Consider the following 20,359-nt stretch of genomic DNA (forward strand, 5'->3'; position numbering starts at 1 on the left):
TTTCATAATTTGAATTATGAACTCATCTTCAGAGGACTTTATCTGTGGGAATATTGTAAGTCTGAGTTGAAATGTACCCTCCAGAAAAATTCTGTCTTTGTTTCTGTTGGGAAAGTGTACCAGCCTAGGATGATATTGAAATATAATGTTTTCGCTGATAATTCTAGTGCTATGGAGGTAGCATAAATTCAAGTCTCTAAACCCTTTTCAAGGCAGGCTGTGGGTTGCTAATTATTAAGAGAAATCTTTTTCTCCTATCTAGAGTCCAAACCCAAACAGACAAATCTCCATATCTTGTCTTTCATTCTATACTTTCTCCCTAGACAATATCTTCTGAACAAAAGCCTCATTTGTCTCTGTCAGTGACACCAAGACTTTATATATCTTCATCACAGATTCTCTCCTTTGAATTCCAAACCCTTGTATCTATCTACCTATTTGAATATTTGAGGTACCACCTCAAACTCAACTAGTTTAAGATCAATAAAGTTTATGACTTCCCCCTCAAAACCAGTTCTCTTCTAGTGTTTTCTCTCTCAGTGAATGGCATGACTATCCAGATAGCTGTTCAAGCCAGGAATTCAGGAGCCAACCTTGACATCCCTCTTTTTCTCACCCCCCCAACACATCACCAACCCCTGTCACTTTTCCTCTTAAATATCTCTTAAATCTACCCATTCTCCCCATTTCCACTGCCTTCAGACTATTTCAGGCTACCATGATCTTTAGCCTGGACCACTGTAATTTCCTTACATTGAATGAATTTATCCAAATACAGATTGGATTTTTTCTCTTTTCTGTTTGAAACACTCATTTACTAGCTTCACATTCATAGCTCTTAAGTATTTAATATGGTCTCCGTGGCTCTGCGTGGCCAGCCACTGCTTACTCTCGGACCCGTTCTCATTTCATTGTCTTCTTCTGTGTGCCAGCCATATTAGCCTTCACTGTATTACTTAAAACCACAATTCTCTATCTTCCCACACAGCTTTGGTACATGCTATTTCCTTTTTCTGGAATGCTAATCCCTCTATCCCCAACTTTACCTGGTCAATATGTAACTCATTCTTCATTTCTCTGTTCAAACATTATTTGTTCAGTTCTCATCCCTTTCTCTCAATGTCTTTATTTATAACCATATATTCATTGCTGTGGTTATATGCTTGATGTCCGTTTTCCCCACTTGGCTAGTGAGATCAGGGACCTTTGTCTAGTTTTGCTTATTACTATATCTTGAGTGCTGGCATAGACCAGAACATAAAAAGTGCTTAATATTTCTTGAGTGAATAATTATCATGAAAAATATGATTACAAATATACATCTATTCACTATAACACAAAGGTAAAGAAGTGGATAGAGTTGTGGATAAAGTAAGTGACAACTACATGGGGGATCCATTATACTATTCTCTCTACTCTTCCATGTTTAAAGTTTCCTTAAGAAAAGATTAGGCAACTTACAAAATCAGAACACGTTATTTGAAATAGTCTTTGGATAAACAGTGAACATAATCTTAAAAATAAAATATTGGCTATTGTTGAGAATGCTGCTATAAACATTAGGGTGCATGTATGTCTTTGAATTCGTACTTTTGTATCCTTTGGGGTAAATACCTATTGGTGCAATTGCTGGATCATAGGGTAGTTCTATTTCTAGCTTTCTGAGGAATCTCCATACTGTTTTCCAAAGTGGCTGCACCAGTTTGCATTCCCACCAACAGTATAAGAGGGTTCCCCTTTCTCTGCATCCTTACCAACACCTGTTGTTTCCTGTTGTCAATTTCCAAATTATGGAAAGAGCCCAAATGTCCATTGGCTCATGAATGGATAAAGAATATATGGTATACATATACATATATGTGTACACACACACACACACACACACACACACACACACACACACACACTGGAATATTACTCAGCCATAAAAAATAATGAAATCTTTCCATTTGCAATTACAGGGATGGAGCTAGAGAGTATTATGCTAAGTGAAATAAGTCAGAGAAAGACAAAAACCATATGATTTCACTCATATGTGGAATTTAAGAAACAAAACAAATGAATGTGGGGGGGTGGAAAGAAAGGTAAACCAAGAAACAGACTCTTAAGTATAGAGAACAAACTGAGGATTACTGGAGGGGAGGTGGTGAGGGAATGGCTTAAACAGGTGATGGGTATTAAGGAGAGCACTTGTGATGAGCACCGGGTGTTGCATGTAAGTGATGAATCACTAAATTCTACACCTGAAACTAATATTGCACTGCATGTTAATTAGCTGGAATTTAAATAAAACTTGGAAAAAACTAAAATATTGGCTCTTCAGGGAATGAATATTTTATTTAACTAAAAAGAAATTATACTGACCTGAAAATATTTCGGTAATGGTTAATTGGGCCACTTAATGCTCCAGGCTGGGAGAAGACATAAATATAAGCTTCAAGATCTTCTGTTGTTAATCGACATCCTTTTCTTCCAATGCCAGTGCTGTGACTGGTAAACAGATGTTTCAAAGCCTAATTTAAGTGAAAAGACAATAATTAAAACTTTTTAGTTACCTAACCATAAACTAAACCTTTGGCTTCTGAAAGGGAATAATGGTCAGTGTCAGTAACAACTCCCCCTTTCTGCTCTAGCCAGGTAGAAGACCTCATTGTTTACAAACACATTAGACACATTTTTGCTTTCCTGGATTGATGTTTGATATTCTTCCCTTCAAATCCCCCATGTACACTTCACCCTTAGGAAAAGCCACCAGTCTTTTTTGGTGCCTATTCACATTCTACAAGCCTAAGCTCAGATACTATCACCACCCTAAAGTCTTCCCTCATATTCTAACAGTAGTTGATCTGTTTACTAACAACCAATCTACTCTCCTCCCCCCACAATTGTTTGAATTTTTTTGACCACAAACCAGAGTAACAAACACATTTTTTAGCATGATCCAGTTCATACTCCTACACATACGTTTCTGAAACAAATGTTTAAAGAAATATCCCTTACTCTTATTATAGTATGTAGTGATATTTTCAATTCACTTCTGTTCTACTTTATTTTTTAAAATTCAAATTGCAAGCCACGAAACTGATCTCATGACTCACTAAGGGGCCCCCTCCCACAATTTGAAAAACACTGCTCTATACCAGCATTTCTCAAAGTGTAGATCTAAATCACCTGCATTAGAATGATTGGGATTCTTGTTTAAAAGGCAAATCCCTCGGGGCACCTGGGTGGTTCAGTTGGTAAAGTGTCAGTCTCTTGATTTCAGCTCAGGTCATGATCTCAGGGTCCTGGGATGAGCCCCATGTCTGGCTCCATGCTCAGTGGGGAGTCTGCTTAAGGATTTTTCTCCCTCTCCCTCTGCTCCTCCCCCTGCTCACCCTCTCTCTCTCTCTCTCCAAAATAAATAAATCGATCTTTAAAAAATGAAATAAAATGCAGATCCCTCAACCCCAAAACACACCTACAAAACTATGAAATGATTTATACAGGAGGTGATTAATTGAAACATTATTTGTAATAGCAAAAGACTGAAAACAAAAAATGTCCCTCATTTGGGGGTTGGTTGAATAAACTATGGTATAGACACATGATGGTATATTATGTTTTCTGAATACTCCAAGAGAAGATGGAAATGAGGGGCGCCTGGGTGGCTCAGTCATTAAGCACCTGCCTTTGGCTCAGGTCATGATCCCAGGGTCCTGGGATCAAGCCCAGCATCTGGGCTCCCTGCTCCGTGGGAAGCCTGCTTCTCCCTCTCCCACTCCCCCTGCTTGTGTTCCCTCTCTCACTGTGTCTCTCTCTGTCAGATAAATAAATAAAATCTTTAAAAAAAAAAAAAAAAGAAGATGGAGATGATTACATGCTATGGAGTAGCTGATCCCCAGGACATATTTTTAAGTGGGGGGAAAAAAAGGGTGGAAAATAGTGTTTATAGTATGTTATCTTTTGTGTAAGGAGGAGTAGACAAATACATTCACATATGCTTATATTTTTAAAAAAGAAACAATAAAAAAATGAAACAAAAACTAACCAAAATGGTTTCCCTATGGGGAGGGAGGAAATAGGATAGAGACAGAAAAACAGGAAACAGAGACCTAAGTGAGACCTCTCTGTACCTTGTATTAGCATTTTGACTAGAACCACATAAATGTTTTTTATAAAATATAAAAGTTAAACAAAACTTTGTAGTCTTAATTTTGCTTTGGAAATATGAATAAGAACGCATGATTTTTTTTCACTCTAAAAATATGTAAGTACAATATCTATCCAATGGAAAGGTCTAGAAGCAATAAAAACCCAGTAACAATGATCACCTTGACACCCAGACTGTGGTTTCTAAGTACAGTTTCCTACTAATAGGAGCCCGAGTTCCTTCAATAAATGACTGATTCCAGATCTGCAGCAGGAAATAAAAAATGAACCTAGGACATTAAGGAAGCAAGCTATTACTGACCGAAGATTTATGTCAAAAGGACACAGGAGCCAACCTGAAGGAGTTTCCACTTGCCTAATACGAGACAATCTGAGCATAAAAAAGAACGACTGTAATTGATTGATACATGTCAAATATATTTTTAAAACTCATGAGCTCATAATAATATGGAAAAAAAGAAAACTTCATTGGTTGTCATTGGAGATTTCTAGGGCACCAAGTCATTACCTTGGAAGTTGTTTATAAAGGTAAAGAATGAAGCATTTATCCTGCCATTCTTGTGTGAACTGTATTTCAGAATAACCAAACAGTAGAAATGGACAATTCTAGTTAATAAAAGGAAGAATTCCAGTTAATAAAAGCAGAAAAAAATGATAGAATTAGAAAATCACAATTTTGTGAATCCTAATGAAATAATGGACCTATGCAGTGATGATCAAGGTATGCTAAAATTATCTGGTGAAAGGTTGTTAGGAAATTTAGATAGGCTGACTATCTAAATTTAAGTGAGCCCACTGGTCAGTGTTACTGTTAGTAAAACTGCGAGAACTAGACCCTAGGTGCTTCCCTGATGTGATGCATTAGGAAATACACAGCACCACCTGCCAGTATTCTTGTCAAATTAAAAATCAACCTAACCAAGCCTCTAGATTAGTAGCAACCATGAAGTAGGAGAAACAAGGGTTAGCAGAACAAGTTAAATAACACCATGATGAAGTAGTTAGCCAAATCCAAAATGTGGATCATTCCTCAGAACAAAAACAAATATGAAATTTCTTCAATAAAAAAATGGTGTTAAAAAAAAAGAAGGAACTGTTATAGCCTGCAAAAACCATAACAATCAAATACAATGTATGGACCTTGTTTGGTTCCTGATTCAAACAAATAAAGTGTTAAGGAAATTTGAATGGAAATCCAATGGAATGGAAATCTGAATATTAAATGATAGTAGGGAGTAAGTATTCATTTTGTTAGGTTTGATAATGGTATTGGAGTTATTTGTTAAAAAAATGTCCTTATCTGTCAGAGATATATACAGAAGTATTTCCAAGTAAAATAATATTGTCTTTTCTAAAGCCTCCCTAAATATCTAACACCACACCAGATATACAAGAAGCATTCGATAAACTTTCAAGAAATAGATACAACACATGACTCCTGGTTGTCCGTGTATATGGTACACCAATTCCCACACACTTACTTTGTTTCAGGGTTTTGTTTACACCCAAAGGCCTCCACTTCTGTTATGTCAAACTCTCTCACCTGGCATTCATATTCCCTTGTCTCCCCATGGAATGTTCTCTGAAAAGAGGTACGCCTATAGGGGCACAGGCTCTCACAAAAAAATTGAACAATAACCAGGCACTCAAATATACAGAGACTGTAAAAATAAGTTAGCCTATAGATGAGGTCTTAGAAATTATTAAATTTTAGCATTTGCCTATTTTTCTTTCTGAAGGGTGCACTTTAATGTTTTTCATTAATACATTATTTGCTTGATTTAACCTTTTTTTTCTTACATAGGAGGAAATGCCTAGCAGTGGGCATCATATCACAATAATCAATAAATGATTATTTTAGACAAATCAGATAACATAAGCAGGACCAGTTCTTTCTTTTTTTCTTTTCTTTCTTTCTTTCCTCCTTTTTTTAGTGCATCTGTCTATCTTTTATTTTTTTTAAGATTTTATTTATTTGATAGAGAGAGACACAGCAAGAGAGGGAACACAAGCAGGGGGAGTGGGAGAGGGAGAAGCAGGCTTCCCGCGGAACAGGGAGCCCGATGCGGGACTCGATCCCAGGACCCTGGGATCATGACCCGAGCCAAAGGCAGATGCTTAACAACTGAGCCACCCAGGTGCCCCTATCTTTTATTTTTAACTTCCTAATTTTGTCATCTTCTTGGGCTCCAGTTTTTCAATTTTAATCTTGGGGTATAATTGACATATAACATATTAGTTTCAGGTATACAACATAATAATACAATATTTGCATACATTGTAAAATGATCACCACAATAAATCTAGTTAACATCCATCACATATTTGACTTACCTTGAAATCATTTATTGAGAACATAAATTCTGGGAACCATGGTATTTGGAAGAAGTAATAATGGCTGGATTTGAACAGCTGGGCAGGGTGTCGTAAAATATATTCTGAAATTAAAATGCCACGTTAGACCTTATCCAAGGGGTATAAATTACTTACTATTGAAAGAACTTCATTCTAAGGCAATTTCACCCTTGAGATGAAAAAAGAATCCACAAGTAAGTCTTCTGCATATTTCTCTTTGAAACAATTTCTATGTTCTTGTATTTGATTATGGATATTTCAAGTATTTAGAAAATTTATAGCACTTTAAATAAAAAAGTTTCATTTTATGAAGTCTTGACTCAGAAAGGAACAGGAAACACAAACAACACTGCCTTTTCTCCAAGGTTATTTTCAGTGACCTCACACTTTTCCTAGGGATTTATGGGGAGGTAATTTTCTGTTGTTTAAAAGACTTTCTTTGCAGGCAGATTTGAATACCTTATTCATTTGACCTCAACAGAAACTAAAGTGTTTCCTATAAGTTCATTCATATATCTAGAAAATTCATTCATTCAAGGAATATTTGAATATCTACTGTATGTAAGGGGAGTTAGCAGTCAACAAGACAGAAGAGGTTCCCATTAATAAGGAACTTATACAATAAGTAATCGATACTTTAAAAGATCATTTTAGATAGCAACAATACCATAAAGAAAATTAAAACAGGGTAATCTGATTGAGAGTGATGATTGGGTGATGTGGAGGGACTATTATTTAGCAGAGGTGATCAAAATAGGCTTCTCTGGGGATGTGACATGTGGACTGATTCCTGAATGGTAAGAGGGAGTCGGCTATGCAAAGATCTAGGAAGAAAAGCCAGGAACAGAAAGTAGGTCCTGGGCTTGGCACATTTAAGAAGCAGAAAGAACATCAATGTGACCGGTGTATAGTGAATGAGGTGTGAGAGGTGGCATGAGATGAGTCAGAGAGCAAAGCAGAAGCCCAGTCAGGGAGGGCCAGAGGAGATGGATTTTTAAGGGCTTTGGAAAGACACTGAAGCTTTAAACTAGAGAGTAGTATAATCACACATATTAAGTGTGCATACTTGTTTCTTGTGCACTCTATTTTTATTTTCTTTGCTATAGAAGTCACTTTTTTTCTTATTTCTAATTTTGTAACTAACATGGTTAGTGTTAACATGGTTGGAATTTTTGGAACTATAATTCTCAGGTAAGTTATGCTATACTTTTTGTAAAGTCGTCATTGAACAAAATTTATTCAGCCCTACATTAAGAGATATTAATATAATTAAGGGTTAAATATAGGCATATTACTTGAAGACCTTATATTAACCTGACTAGGGTTGAACCTAGGCTGGATAAAACAATTCTAGAAATATTTCAAGAATCTTCTTGCTGAAATGACCAATTACAATTTTTTCCTTTTAGCAACATCACAAAAATAACATTTACTCAAGGGTCCCAATCAATGGAACAAGCACGTAGCACAACTTTTCCTACTTAATGCAACTGAGAAAAATATAGTGAATTTCAGTTTGATATTTGAATCCTAAGCATCCATGCTATCGCCTCAATAGAAATAGGACAATTGTATATATATCTAAAATTCAACTCTTGGGGCACCTGGGTGGCTCAGTTGGTTAAGCATCTGCCTTTGGCACAGGTCATGTGGCCAAGGCGCTGGGATCGAGTCCGCATCACATTGGGCTCCCTGCTCAGCGGGGATCCTGTTTCTCCTCCCTCTGCCACTCTCCCTGCTTGTGCTCTCTTGCTCTCTCTCAAATAAATAAATAAATAAATAAATAAATAAATAAAATCTTTTAAAAAATAAAAAATAAAATAAAATTCAACTCTTACACTTACACTGTACAATATTTATGTAGTCACATTCCCTTTCTCCCTTATGTAGACATTCCCAACAGAATTTTTTGTTCCCTAGAGGGCTGCTGTGAGTCATAGCAGTACCTGAAACTCAGAAAACTTGACAAGGGTAGTTAAAGAGGACAAGATGATAGTTTTTGCCAAAATGGAATAAAAATGTGCCTAGTCATGGTTCACTGGTCTTTAAACACTGAGGATTTTAAGAGTTCCCTTTATTATAGCAGGGGTTCTCAAAGTATAGCCCACATGGACCCTGGGGATCCCTAAGACCTTTTTAAACAATCCAGACAGTCAAAACCAACTCATTACAATACTAAGACATTATTAGCTTTTCTCATTTGTGGACCTTTGTGCTCATGGTATGAAAGCAAGGGTAGATAAAGCCATTGCTGCCTGAGCACAAATCAAGGTAGTGACGCTAAACAATACTAGCAGTCATTGTATGCTTCGCCACCACACACTTGCAGCAAACAAATACATAAATACATAAAATTAAGTGCCAGTTTCACTTAGGAATGCCCTAGATAAAACAGCAAAAATTATTAATTTTATTAAATTTCAACCTTTGTGTACATGTCCTTTGAACATTGAGATGACACAGAAAGTACACACAAAGCAATTCTGTTGAACACCCAAGTACAATGGTTGTCTGAAGGAACAGCACTTCTGCAATTCTTTGAGTTGATTAGTTGAATTAGCTGCATTTCTTATGGAATACCATTTTTTACTTGAAAGGATGACTAATAAATTATCACCAGTCAGACTTGAGTATTTGACAGATAGTCTCTTGAAAATGAACAAAGTGAGCCTGTCACTTGGGGGAAAACAATCAACAGCATTTGTTGCCAACAACAAAATTCAAGCTTTCAAATGAAAATTAGAAATTTGGAGATGGGTATTTGCTACTGTGAGCATGACAGCTTTGCAATACTCAACAACTTTTTGATGACATTGGGGCAATATTAGTTAATGTGATTCTTTGATATAATATAATAAAATGTGTCAAAGTATGGAAGATCTGAATAACTCAATGGACCAATATCTTCCAATGCATGATGATGCAAAATCATGCATGGGTAAAAAATCCATTCAAAGTGCTAGAGAGACTAATGGATTTTAATGTAACAGAGTACAAAAAGTTCATTAATATGACATCAGATTCTACATTGTTACTAACCTTTAAGAAACCACCAATTTTTTTAGTTTGGTGTAGTATTAAAGAAGAAAATCCACAGTTATCTGAAAAGGCTATTAAAATACTCTTCCCTTTTCCAATTACAAGTCTGTGTGAGGCCAGATTTCTTCATACACTTCAATTCAAACAACATATTGTAACAGATTGAATGCAGAAGCAGATCTGAGAATCCAGCTGTCTTCTATTAAGCCAAAAATTAAAGAGGTTTGCAAAAATGTAAAACAATGACATTCTTCTCACTAAAATTGTTTGGGAAGATGTAGCTAGTTTTCATTAAGATGTTAATCATGTTAACAGGAACTAGATTTATTATTTTTTAATGAATTAATATATAATTTAAAATTTTTCTCATTTTAAATTTCTAATACAGTAAATATTTTTATATATGTCCTATATTATCAAAAGCTCAATGGGTCTTTAATATTTTTTAAGAGTATAAAAGAGTCCTGAAACTCAAAATTTGAGAACTGTGGCTTTAAAGAATGCTGTCATTCCTGATAGCCGAAGCAGTCAGGCAAGAGGAGAATTTATTTCTAGGTTGTCAAGATTCATTACTGTCAAAGTAATGTTACTGCATCTTTTTCCCTTTATCCCTTTCCAAGTTAGCAGTAAAATATTCTCTAAAAAAAATAAGATTATGCAAGCAAATATGAAGCTATGATTTCTCAGACTCTTGTGGAATAAAGTCAACGTATCTGACATTGTTATATGCTAATATCATATTTTAGTCATTTAATTAAAAAAATACTATGCTATTCAAATTTTGCTGTTTTTAATCCAAAGTGTCAGTGACAATAGTGAATTGTTATTTTAGCAAAGATGTTTTAATTAAAATTCAAACTCACCTGTAAATACAGTTGGGTGAGGGAAGTTAATAACGATAAGCTTCATCACCATTTCGGGATAACAGATGGCAATTAGCCAAGCAATCATTCCCCCCCAGTCATGGCCAATAAGAACACATTTGCTATATCCTGTAATGGAAAAAAAAAAATGTTGATGTCATTGAAGGTGGATGCATCATTACCTTACATAAAATGGGTATACTTCTGAAACTAATCTTCCCATAATCTGACTCTAATTATGCACTTAGGCAGATACTGAGTTTGGTGTTTCCAAAACCTGTATGTCCGAATCACCGAAGTAGCTTTTTAGAAAATTTAGATGTCCAACCTCCATTCTAGACCTACAGATTCAGAATCTCTCCCAGGAACCTGAATTTTTTTAAAAACCTGAAATAGCTCAGCTCTAGTTGCACAAACCTGAGTTTGGAAAACCGTGGTAAAGATTACACATAATTAGGTCATAAGCAAGATTATATTATTGATTTGCCTAGAAAATTGAATGAAGACAAATTTAGGCCAAGGCTGACTGAATTACCACCGAAGAGAAATGAAATATGGCTACCGGAAATCAATGTCTTTGAGTCTATTTTATTGTAATCAGACTAAATGACAACACTGCATTGATACCCCCAGACCTCATCCATTTTTTTTTCTCCTCTTGGAATATTGGCCAGATCCATGCTCTCTTTAGATTATTGTAGAAAAGGCCTTTAATTTGATTTCATGGTTTTTTTACAATATTAGCTCCATTAACATACCATGGTAGCAGCTGGGTTTTAGTCAAAAAAGATGTAGTGGATTCAATTATTGTTAAAAAGTATTTACTCCTCCCCCCTCCCCACTGCCATAAAAGGAGTATACATTGCTACCCCTTTGATATTAGACTTAGTCGTGTGATTTGCTTTGGTCATATGGTGGGAGTCTGACTTGACTTTGGACTCAGCCATCTGACTTGCTTTGACCAATGTGCTGCAAGCAGAAACTTGAAATATGTTTCTGCATCTGGGCTCACCCTCTTGCCATTTCTGCCATTGTCAGGAGAAGAGGAAAAGCTACCGCTAGGTAGCTACTCCCCTTTAGCTTGGGTTCCAGCCTAACTCAGAGGGAGAAGCCAGTCCCAGCAGGACCTGTAACCTGAGGTAAAGACCCAGTGGTCCAGCCTACACTTGACCTGCACACCCATGAGCATTGAATAAATGCCTATGGCTATATGCCACTGAGTTTGGCATGTTTGTTACACAATAATATTGTGGCACTAGCTGATCAATATAAGAAAGATAGTGCGGGGTGCCTGGATGGCCTAGTTGGTTAAGCATCTGCCTTTGGCTCAGGTCATGATCTCAGGGTTCTGGATGGAGTCCCACATCGGGCTCCCTGCTCAGTGGGGAGCCTGTTTCTCCCTCTGTTCCTCCTCTTGCTTGTGCTCTCTCTCTCTCAAATAAATAAATAAAAATCTTAAAAAAAAAAAAAGAAGATAGTGTAAGTGCTTCTGCATCTAAATGATTATTTAGATGTGGATTCTGAAGAAATAAATTTTCTGAGTACAAGAATCAAATTTCCAATAATTCTGAAAATAATAAATTGCATACATTAGAAATACTTTTAAAAACACATTTTCGAAATCAGAGGGGGAGACGAACCATGAGAGACGATGGACTCTGAGAAACAAACTGAGGGTTCTAGAGGGGAGGGGGCTGGGGGGCGGGTTAGCCTGGTGATGGGTATTAAAGAGGGCACGTTCTGCGTGGAGCACTGGGTGTTATACGAAAACAATGAATCGTGTATCACTACATCAAAAACTAATGATGTAATGTATGGTGATTAACATAACATAATAAAATAAAAACAACAACAACAACAAATGTTCAAACTCATTCTTGGCTGGTGGACTGAATCGTCATTCCAGATGTATTATTTTCAATTTCCTCTATAAATATTTTCGACTGTACACCCAAAACCATGGGGACAGGATCCAGACAACAGCTCAGGTAAATGGAAAATGCCTTCTCCCAAGAAATGAGGTTACCAATTCACAATTTTTGGAATGTTAGTCCCTTAAAAAGGACTATACTATTTTTTTTAAACTGACCTACCTAAAGAGTCTAAAATATCCTTTATATCTGTAATTAGACAGTCCAATTTATAATTCTCTCGATGAATGGGAGCATCTGTTTCTCCATAGCCTCTCAGATCAAGTGCTACAACTCGATATTCACTTTTAAATTCCCTTAGTTGGTGACGCCAAGAATACCTGCAGGAAATAAGAAACATTAAAAATACCACAGTAGTGAATCCAGAGAGTAACATTACATCTTTTCTAAGTGGACAATTATAAGAAACTGTCTATTTTGAGAAAGGTTATATAGCCATCTGTGAGCCAGAGGAAGGGATGTGTTTCGGAAGGGAACACTGAAGTTCTTTATAAAAATTTATTGTTATTTTTTTTTTACCAGCTCCAGTGGGGTGTAACAGAGGGCCAGTATTTACAGAAACTATGAAATATCTGATACTAAAACCAATATACTTCTATATGTACTTAAGAAATCAATTTTCTAGGCTTTCTTAAATAATGCTTATAGCTATCAGGGAATCTGTACTTACAAATGCTTCTATGGAGAAGATCCTGAATGAGTACAAGCAAGTGTGATATTAAAAACATTTAAGGGGCACCTGGGGGGCACAATCATTTAAGCATCCAACTCGTGGTTTCAGTTCAGGTCATGATCTCAGAGTCGTGTGATCTTGCCCTGCATTGGGCTTGCATTCAGTGCAGAGTCTGCTTGAGATTCTCTCTCTCTCTCCTTCTCCCTATGCCCCTCCGGCTTGTGCTCAATCTCTCTCAAATAAATAAATCTTAAAAACAAAAACAAAAACAAAAAAAACCCCCACACTCTTAACAGCCAAAATGGCATTGTCATGACCAATTAGAATGGCCAGCGTTGGGGTGCCTGGGTGGCTGGTGGGTTAGGTTTCTGACTTCGGCTCATGTCATGATCTCAGGGTCCTGGGATCAAGCCTGGCGTCGGGCTCCCCACTCAGCGGGGAATCCACTTCTCCCTCTCCCTCTGCCCACCCCCCACTCCTGCTTGTGCTCTCTCTTTCTCTCAAATAAATAAAATCTTAAAAAAAAAGGAATGGCCAATATGCTACAGCCAAGTCCTGGAGGCGTCTGCAGGGCCAGGTGTTCCCCTGTGCTTGATCATGGAACTGCAGAATTAAACGAAATACCAAGATCCATGAGATTTTTTTCTTTTTTTTTTTCTTTTTTAATCTCTGCACCCAACGTAGGGCTCAAATTTACAACCCCGAGATCAAGAGTCTCATGCTCTACTGACTGAGCCAGTTAGGCACCCTGATCCATGAGATTTTCTTCTTCAAACAAGCAAAACCATTTTGGATAACAAAGAAAAAGAAAAAAGACGTGGATTTTTCAAAGTGACTCACTATGTTGTGGGACTCCAAATATGCATTTAAAAAATGGATCTGTATGCACATCTGTTCATGGAAACAGTGTAGAATTATCTGACACAAGCCAATAGGAGATAACTGTCTGAAAAGATTTTTGGAGTGCAATAGGCAAGTGTACCAAGGGATCTGCTATTATAAGCCAATAGTGAGAGAGACTGCAATGTGAAGTGTCACAAAGCAATAAGACCAATGAAACAAAGTATGCACTTTACATTAACAGGTCATCAGGAAGAGTGTCAGACACATATCTGTATTATGCATGGATTCAGAATCTTTGATCTATTATTAGGATATCTATGATTTGTGAAAATCTGCAAAAGCATTACCAATGAAGACAGATTTAAAAATGTTAATAAAAAGTATGTTTCTTAGTGAGGTCATAGCAATCTTACTAACCTTGGCTTTAGGTTGTAACAAATAAGCAGTTTATTTCCTCAAAGATACCCATTTGTCAACACATAAGATATTATTTTCTCATTAGCCTTACTTAAAATTTTCAATTGATTTTTTTATGTCTTTGTAACTGGAGCCTAACTCTTCCCCCTTTAGGGGTTACCTCAGCCTAATCAATAGAGTTCTGCATATTTAACCTTTTAAATATTTATTTAATCACTTTTCCTGTCCATCCCTAATATGATTACCTTAATTCAGGCCTCCATTAATGCAGCAACCTATCGACTGGTCTGTATGCATTTCATTCCCTTCAGCGCTATCTTCTACAAAACCAGACTGAGGTCCCAGAAACATAAACTCTGTCATGTAATTTCGCTGTTTAACATCTTTTCTTGAATCCCTATTACGTGCATATCTCAGACGTATTGCAGGTGGGGTTCCAGACCACCACAATAAAGCAAATATCACGATAAAGTAAGTATAAAAGTTATGTTTACATTGTAGTCTATTAAGTGTGTAATAGCCTTATGTCTAAAAAAACAATGTATATATCATAATTTAAAAAGTATTGCTTGTATAGAACTGTTGAATCACTATATTGTACACCTAAAACTAATATAACACTATATGTTAACTACACTAGAATTATAATTAAAAACATAATAAAATCCAAAAAAGAAAAAAATACTTTATTGTCAATAAAGTGCTAACCATCATCTGAACTTCCAGTGAATTATAATCTTTTTGCTGGAGGGTCTTGCCTCCATGTTGATGGCTGCTGACTGACCAGGGTGGTGGGGGCTGGAGGCTGGGGGGGCTGTGGCAGTTTCTTAAAATAACACAACAATGAAGTTTGCCACGTCGGTTGACGCTTTCTTTCATGAATGATTTCTCTGTAGCGTGTGATGCTGTTTGCTAGCATCTTACCCACAGCAGAACTTCTTTCACACTTGGAGTCGGTCCTCTCAAGCCCTGTGCTGCTTTATCAACTAAAGTGTATGTCATATTCTAAATCCTCTGTTGTCATTTCAACCATCTTCACAGCATCTTCACCAGCAGTAGATTCCAGCTCAGGACACCACTGTCTTTGCTCATCCAAGAGAAGCAACTCCTCAGCCGTGAAAGTTCGATCATGAGATCACAGGCATCCAGTCACATGTTCAGGCTCCCCTGCTGCTTCTAGTCCTCTCCCTGTTTCCACCACCTCTGCAGTTTCTGCCTCCACTGGAGTCCTGAGCTCTCCAAGTCACCCATGAGGGCTGGAATCAACTTCTTCCAGACTCCTCTTCATGTTGATATTGTCACCTCGTCCCTTGAATCATGGATGTTCTCAATGGCATCTAGAATGGTGAATCTTCTCCAGAAGGTTTTCAATTTACTTTGCCCCCAGATCTATCAGAGACATCACCATGGCAGATATAGCCTTATGAAATGTATTTCTTCAATAATAAGACTTCAGGAGTAGAAATCACTCCTTGATCCATGGACTGCAGGATGGATGCTGTGTTAGCAGGCATGAAAACCAGCTCCATCACAGCTCCTGGGTGACCAGGTGCATTGTCAATGAGTGGTCATATTTTGAAATAAATCTTTTTTTTTTTTTCTGAGCAGTAGGTCTCAACAGTGGGTTTAAAATATTCAGCAAACCATGTTGTAAACAGATGTGCTGTCATCCACGCTTTGTTGTTCCATTTATAGAAAACAGGCAGAATGGATTTACATAATTTTTAGGGCTCTAGAATTTTCAGAATAATCAATGAGCATTAGCTTCAACTTCAAGTCGAAGTTAATACCGGCTGTATTAACCTCTAACAAGATTGTCAGCCTGTCCTTTGAAACTTTGCGGCCAAGCATTAACTTCTACCTAGCTAAGAAAGTCCTAGAAAGCATCTTCTTCCAATAGAAGGCTGTTTCATTTACATTGAAAATTTATTGTTTATTGTAACCACCTTCATGAATGATCTGAGCTAGATCTTTGCATAACTCGCTGCAGCTTCTCCATTAGCACTTGCTGTTTCACCTTGTACTTTTCTGTTATGGAGATGACTTCTTTTCTTAAACCTCACGAACCAACCTCTGTTAGCTTCAGACTTTTCTCCTGTAGCTTCCTCACCTCTCTGAGCCTTCACAGAATTGAAGAGAGTTAGGGCCTGTCTCTGGATTAGGCTTTGGCTTAAGGGAATGTTGTGGCTGGTTTGATCTTCCATCCAGACCACTGACACTTCCTCCATATCAAAAATGAGGTTGTTTCACTTTCTTATCATTTGTGTCTTCATTCGAGTAGCACTTCCAATTTCCTTCAAGAAATTTTTCGTAGCATTCACAAGTTGGCTAACTGGTGGGAGAGGCCTAGCTTTTAGCCTGTCTCAGCTTTTGACATGCCTTCCTCACTAAACTTAATCATTTCTGGCTTTTGATTTAAAGTGAGAGATATGGGACTCCTCATTTCACTTGAATATTTAGAGGCCACTGTAAGATTATTAACTGGCCTAATTTCAATATTGTGTGTCTCAGGGAACAGGGAGAGCCAAGGAGAGGGAGCAAGATGGGGGAAGCGGTTATTGGTGAAGGAGGCAGAACACATACAACATGCATCCTCAATTCACCATCTCATATAGGTGTGGTTTATGGCACCCCAAGACAATTACAGTAGGAACATCAAAGATCACTGATCACAGATCACCATAACAAATGTAATAATAATAATGAAAGAGTTTGAAATATGGCAAAAATTACCAAAAATTACCAAAATACAGAGACACAAAATGAGAAAACCTGTTGGAAAAATGACTCCAACAGCCTTGCTCTACACGGGGTTGCCACAAACCTTCAATTTGTGGGAAAAAAAAAACCCAAAAAATGCAGTATCTGTGAAGCACAATAAAACAAGGTCTACCTATACTCATAACATGCAGCTCAAGCTTGTCATTGTGGCAGACCAAACCTCCAAGATCTGACTAAGGCCCAAACTTCCAGCCTGATTACTTTACACTCTTAGTCATTTGCTATATAATAAAAAAAGCTGGCAGTTATATCCTTCTTAGTACATGCCATGCACAATTCTAAGTGTTTCACATATAGTAATGTTGATCTGCAAAACAAAACTATGAAGTAGGTATTATTATATTATTATCCCCACAGTTGACCTTCAGGGGCACAAAAAAGGTTAATTGCCCTGCCAAAGGTCACAGAATTAGCAAAGAGCAGACCTAGGATTCAAACCCAGGTAGTCTGTCCTGAGTCCATGGTACCCTGCCCACACAGAGGGAAGCCCCCTGCAGTGATCCAATGGCAATATTGCTTTTTGCTTTTGACTTTGTTCTTCTGATGTCCTTTGTCTGCAACATCATCCCTCTCAGCCATTTCCCTACTCTCCATAATTCCTGCCCTTTCCCCTTCACTCAACTCCTCACGCTGAGCATCTCCACTTCCAGGAGACCTCGCAGGCCCCCACCTTTACTGGCGGGTTGGCTGGGACCCTTCTTACTCTCCCATTTGCACATACACTCTTCAGGCGACTGGGCATGTGCTTTATAACAATCTGTTGTGTCTGGTGCTTCCACTGGAATGGGAGCTCCCTCAACTGCCTGGTAGAATATTTAGACTGTGTAGGTGCTCAGTAAAGATATGTTGCATAAGTGAAACAAACGAGTGGAAGGACTGAGTGTTGATAGTGCTAGAAGGACCAGCTGCTCAATAGAACTCGGTCCCAGTTCAAACCGTGAGGCAAGGATGACTGAAGTTCCCAAGTTCCTGTTGGGGAATTTATAGTTAATGTCTGTGAAAAAGTGCATTGTTCTAATATCTTAAGTATGTCTTCATTTAGAACTCATTTAGTGAGAGATTTCAAGGTAGAAATTTGACTCAAAGTAGCGTGTAGAATCCTGCAATATTTTACATTTAAAATTGCATTAGAGATTATGCAAACATAATACCTGCATATTTCATTCTCTTATTGATAATTTAAATTGCCTTGCAAAGAAATTCAACTATTGCTGCCATCCATGAGAGGAGCCAAACAATATCTTCAACATTTCTAAGAAATAGGGCAGCTGCTATCTTAATAAATTGCAAAAAAAAAATCTTAAATGTAACCTTCCCAGAATTCACAAATAAAGCATATTTGATTCACACTTTAAGCTGAAAAAGAAATCACCCCAGGGATAGACTGATGGGCATTTCATTCATATGATAGTAAACAAAATTGAATCCCTTGACACAGAAATGAAACATATTATAAAATCAGTAACTCAGGGGCAACTGGCTGACTCAGTCCATAGAGCGTGCAACGTGCAACGCTTGATCTCAGGGTCATGGGTTCAAACCCCATGTTGGGCATGGAGCCTACTTAAAAAAAAGAAATCAGTAACTCCTAAAAATATTACAAAGAAACAAAGCTTGCTATTTTCATCCACTTTTTTTTTTTTCTGGTACGTTTGGTAATAGCAGAAGACACTTCTAAAAAACCAACCCCCTTCCTAGTGATTACTCTTGACATAAGAGGGCTTCTGGTTTACCAGGATAGCCACATTCAGATGTAGAATATCCTTTTCCCCTTCACAAAAGAGAAAAGGCCATAGTCATCAGCCTCTGTGCTCAGCTGTGTGTACCAAGAGCCCTCCCTTGCCTCAGCACTTGAGTAATGACGAATGCATTCCATACAGCTGGTGATGAAGACAACTCAAAGAAACTGCCTGCATCAGCTCCAAATATTTTTAAAAGCGATGCAAATTGAGGTGGAGAGAGAGTGGGAGAAAAACCATCTCCTGACAAATAACTTTATTTTGGGATAATTTAGCTAACAGTCTCAGAGATGCAGATCTTGTTTGATGTTTCCTTTAGATTTAAGAAAGAAGACCCAGAATTTTTATTGTTTCCATGTAATATCTAATATTAAATGTCACCAATTCTCAACAGCTATTCTTAGGTAATGATGGTAAGTGCAGATAATATATTGCATGTGTATAGTGCTTTTCTGTTTAGAATCATTTTTACACACATTACCAATTGATGATTATTTTGTTTTCACAGTATCAAATATCTTGACCTACTTGATCTACAAATAAGCTTATAGTTCCATATGTACTTAGACAAAACTTGATTAACAGAGGAATAATATTTATACTTATAATGTAAATTTAAATTGGTTTGAAATGTCAGACAAGAGTTTCTTGCTTTGTTGTTTTTGGCTTTTAAAGAAGATAGAAATGCAAGGGAAGGGGCTTTTGGAAAAAGAGAGGAAAGCAAGAGAGAGACTGGAAGTGGCTTAATCAAAACAGCTTTGTCCTAAACTCTGGATTTATTTGACCCTTTCCTGAATGGAGCACCTGAATGGAATTGACTAGATTCCTAATAGTTAATAGCGGCAGTTTGAATGGAAGGAAAGACAAAGGCTCAACACTGAGGTCTTGGTTTAGGGTATGACAGTCAAACAGAGGTTTCTGATTATCAGCAATCTCCATGTAGTTGCTTTTGGACTTACCCTAAACGCCTGGGTAGCTTTCAGATCAAGGGCCAGGAAAGCTTAGTGAATTCAATATGCTGTCTGAGTAACTGAGCTATGAGGGGTTCATTGTTGTTGTTTTTAAGTCATGGCAAGGGTGTTTCTGGAATAACACATCCAAGACTTGACTTTGCCAGAGCAAATGGGACTGATGTCCAAGGACCAGTGCTGGGCCTCTCCCAGGCTCCCAGGCTGTCCCGTCCCCTAGAGATTAGAGGACACATACAAGAACCACCAGGCATTTCTATTTTGCCAAAGGGCTCTTATGAAGAGTAAATAAAGGGACAATGCTGTGAAAAATGTACAAAGGTATCATTCTTAAATATGACAGAAAGCACCAATTGTCCTCTATCAAAAGGGTATCATTGTTATTTGCTGTTTCTTCAAAACAATTACCAGTTGGCTGAAGAGGTTGTAGTTTATGTTTATCTTCCTGGTAGACTGTTCCACATGTAAAGAAGTGAAGTTTCAGGAGAGAAAAGAGCATGGACAAGTACTGGGGTTGATATGAGGTGGTGACAGAATAGCTTTTAAATCTTTTCTTTCTAAAAAGTTAAATATCAACCCCCCCCCACCACGGCAACAT

The 20,359-nt window shown here is 37.4% G+C and overlaps 1 protein-coding gene across 1 annotated transcript in view; it reads right to left on the bottom strand.

Moving 5' to 3' along the window:
* Positions 1 to 20,359, bottom strand: part of EPHX4 (epoxide hydrolase 4) — a 41,210-nt gene that overhangs the window by 15,952 nt on the left and 4,899 nt on the right. The window contains exons 3-6 of the mRNA XM_025872627.2: positions 12,503 to 12,660; positions 10,410 to 10,538; positions 6,487 to 6,590; positions 2,365 to 2,513 (exon numbers count right to left, since the gene is read on the bottom strand). Of these exons, the coding sequence (XP_025728412.1) occupies positions 2,365 to 2,513; positions 6,487 to 6,590; positions 10,410 to 10,538; positions 12,503 to 12,660 (540 nt within the window). The remainder of the gene's footprint in view (positions 1 to 2,364; positions 2,514 to 6,486; positions 6,591 to 10,409; positions 10,539 to 12,502; positions 12,661 to 20,359) is intronic.

Source organism: Callorhinus ursinus, unplaced genomic scaffold (genome assembly GCF_003265705.2).
Source record: "Callorhinus ursinus isolate GAN/ISIS: 27379988/994484 unplaced genomic scaffold, GSC_fseal_2.0 scaffold9, whole genome shotgun sequence".
NCBI lineage: Eukaryota > Metazoa > Chordata > Mammalia > Carnivora > Otariidae > Callorhinus > Callorhinus ursinus.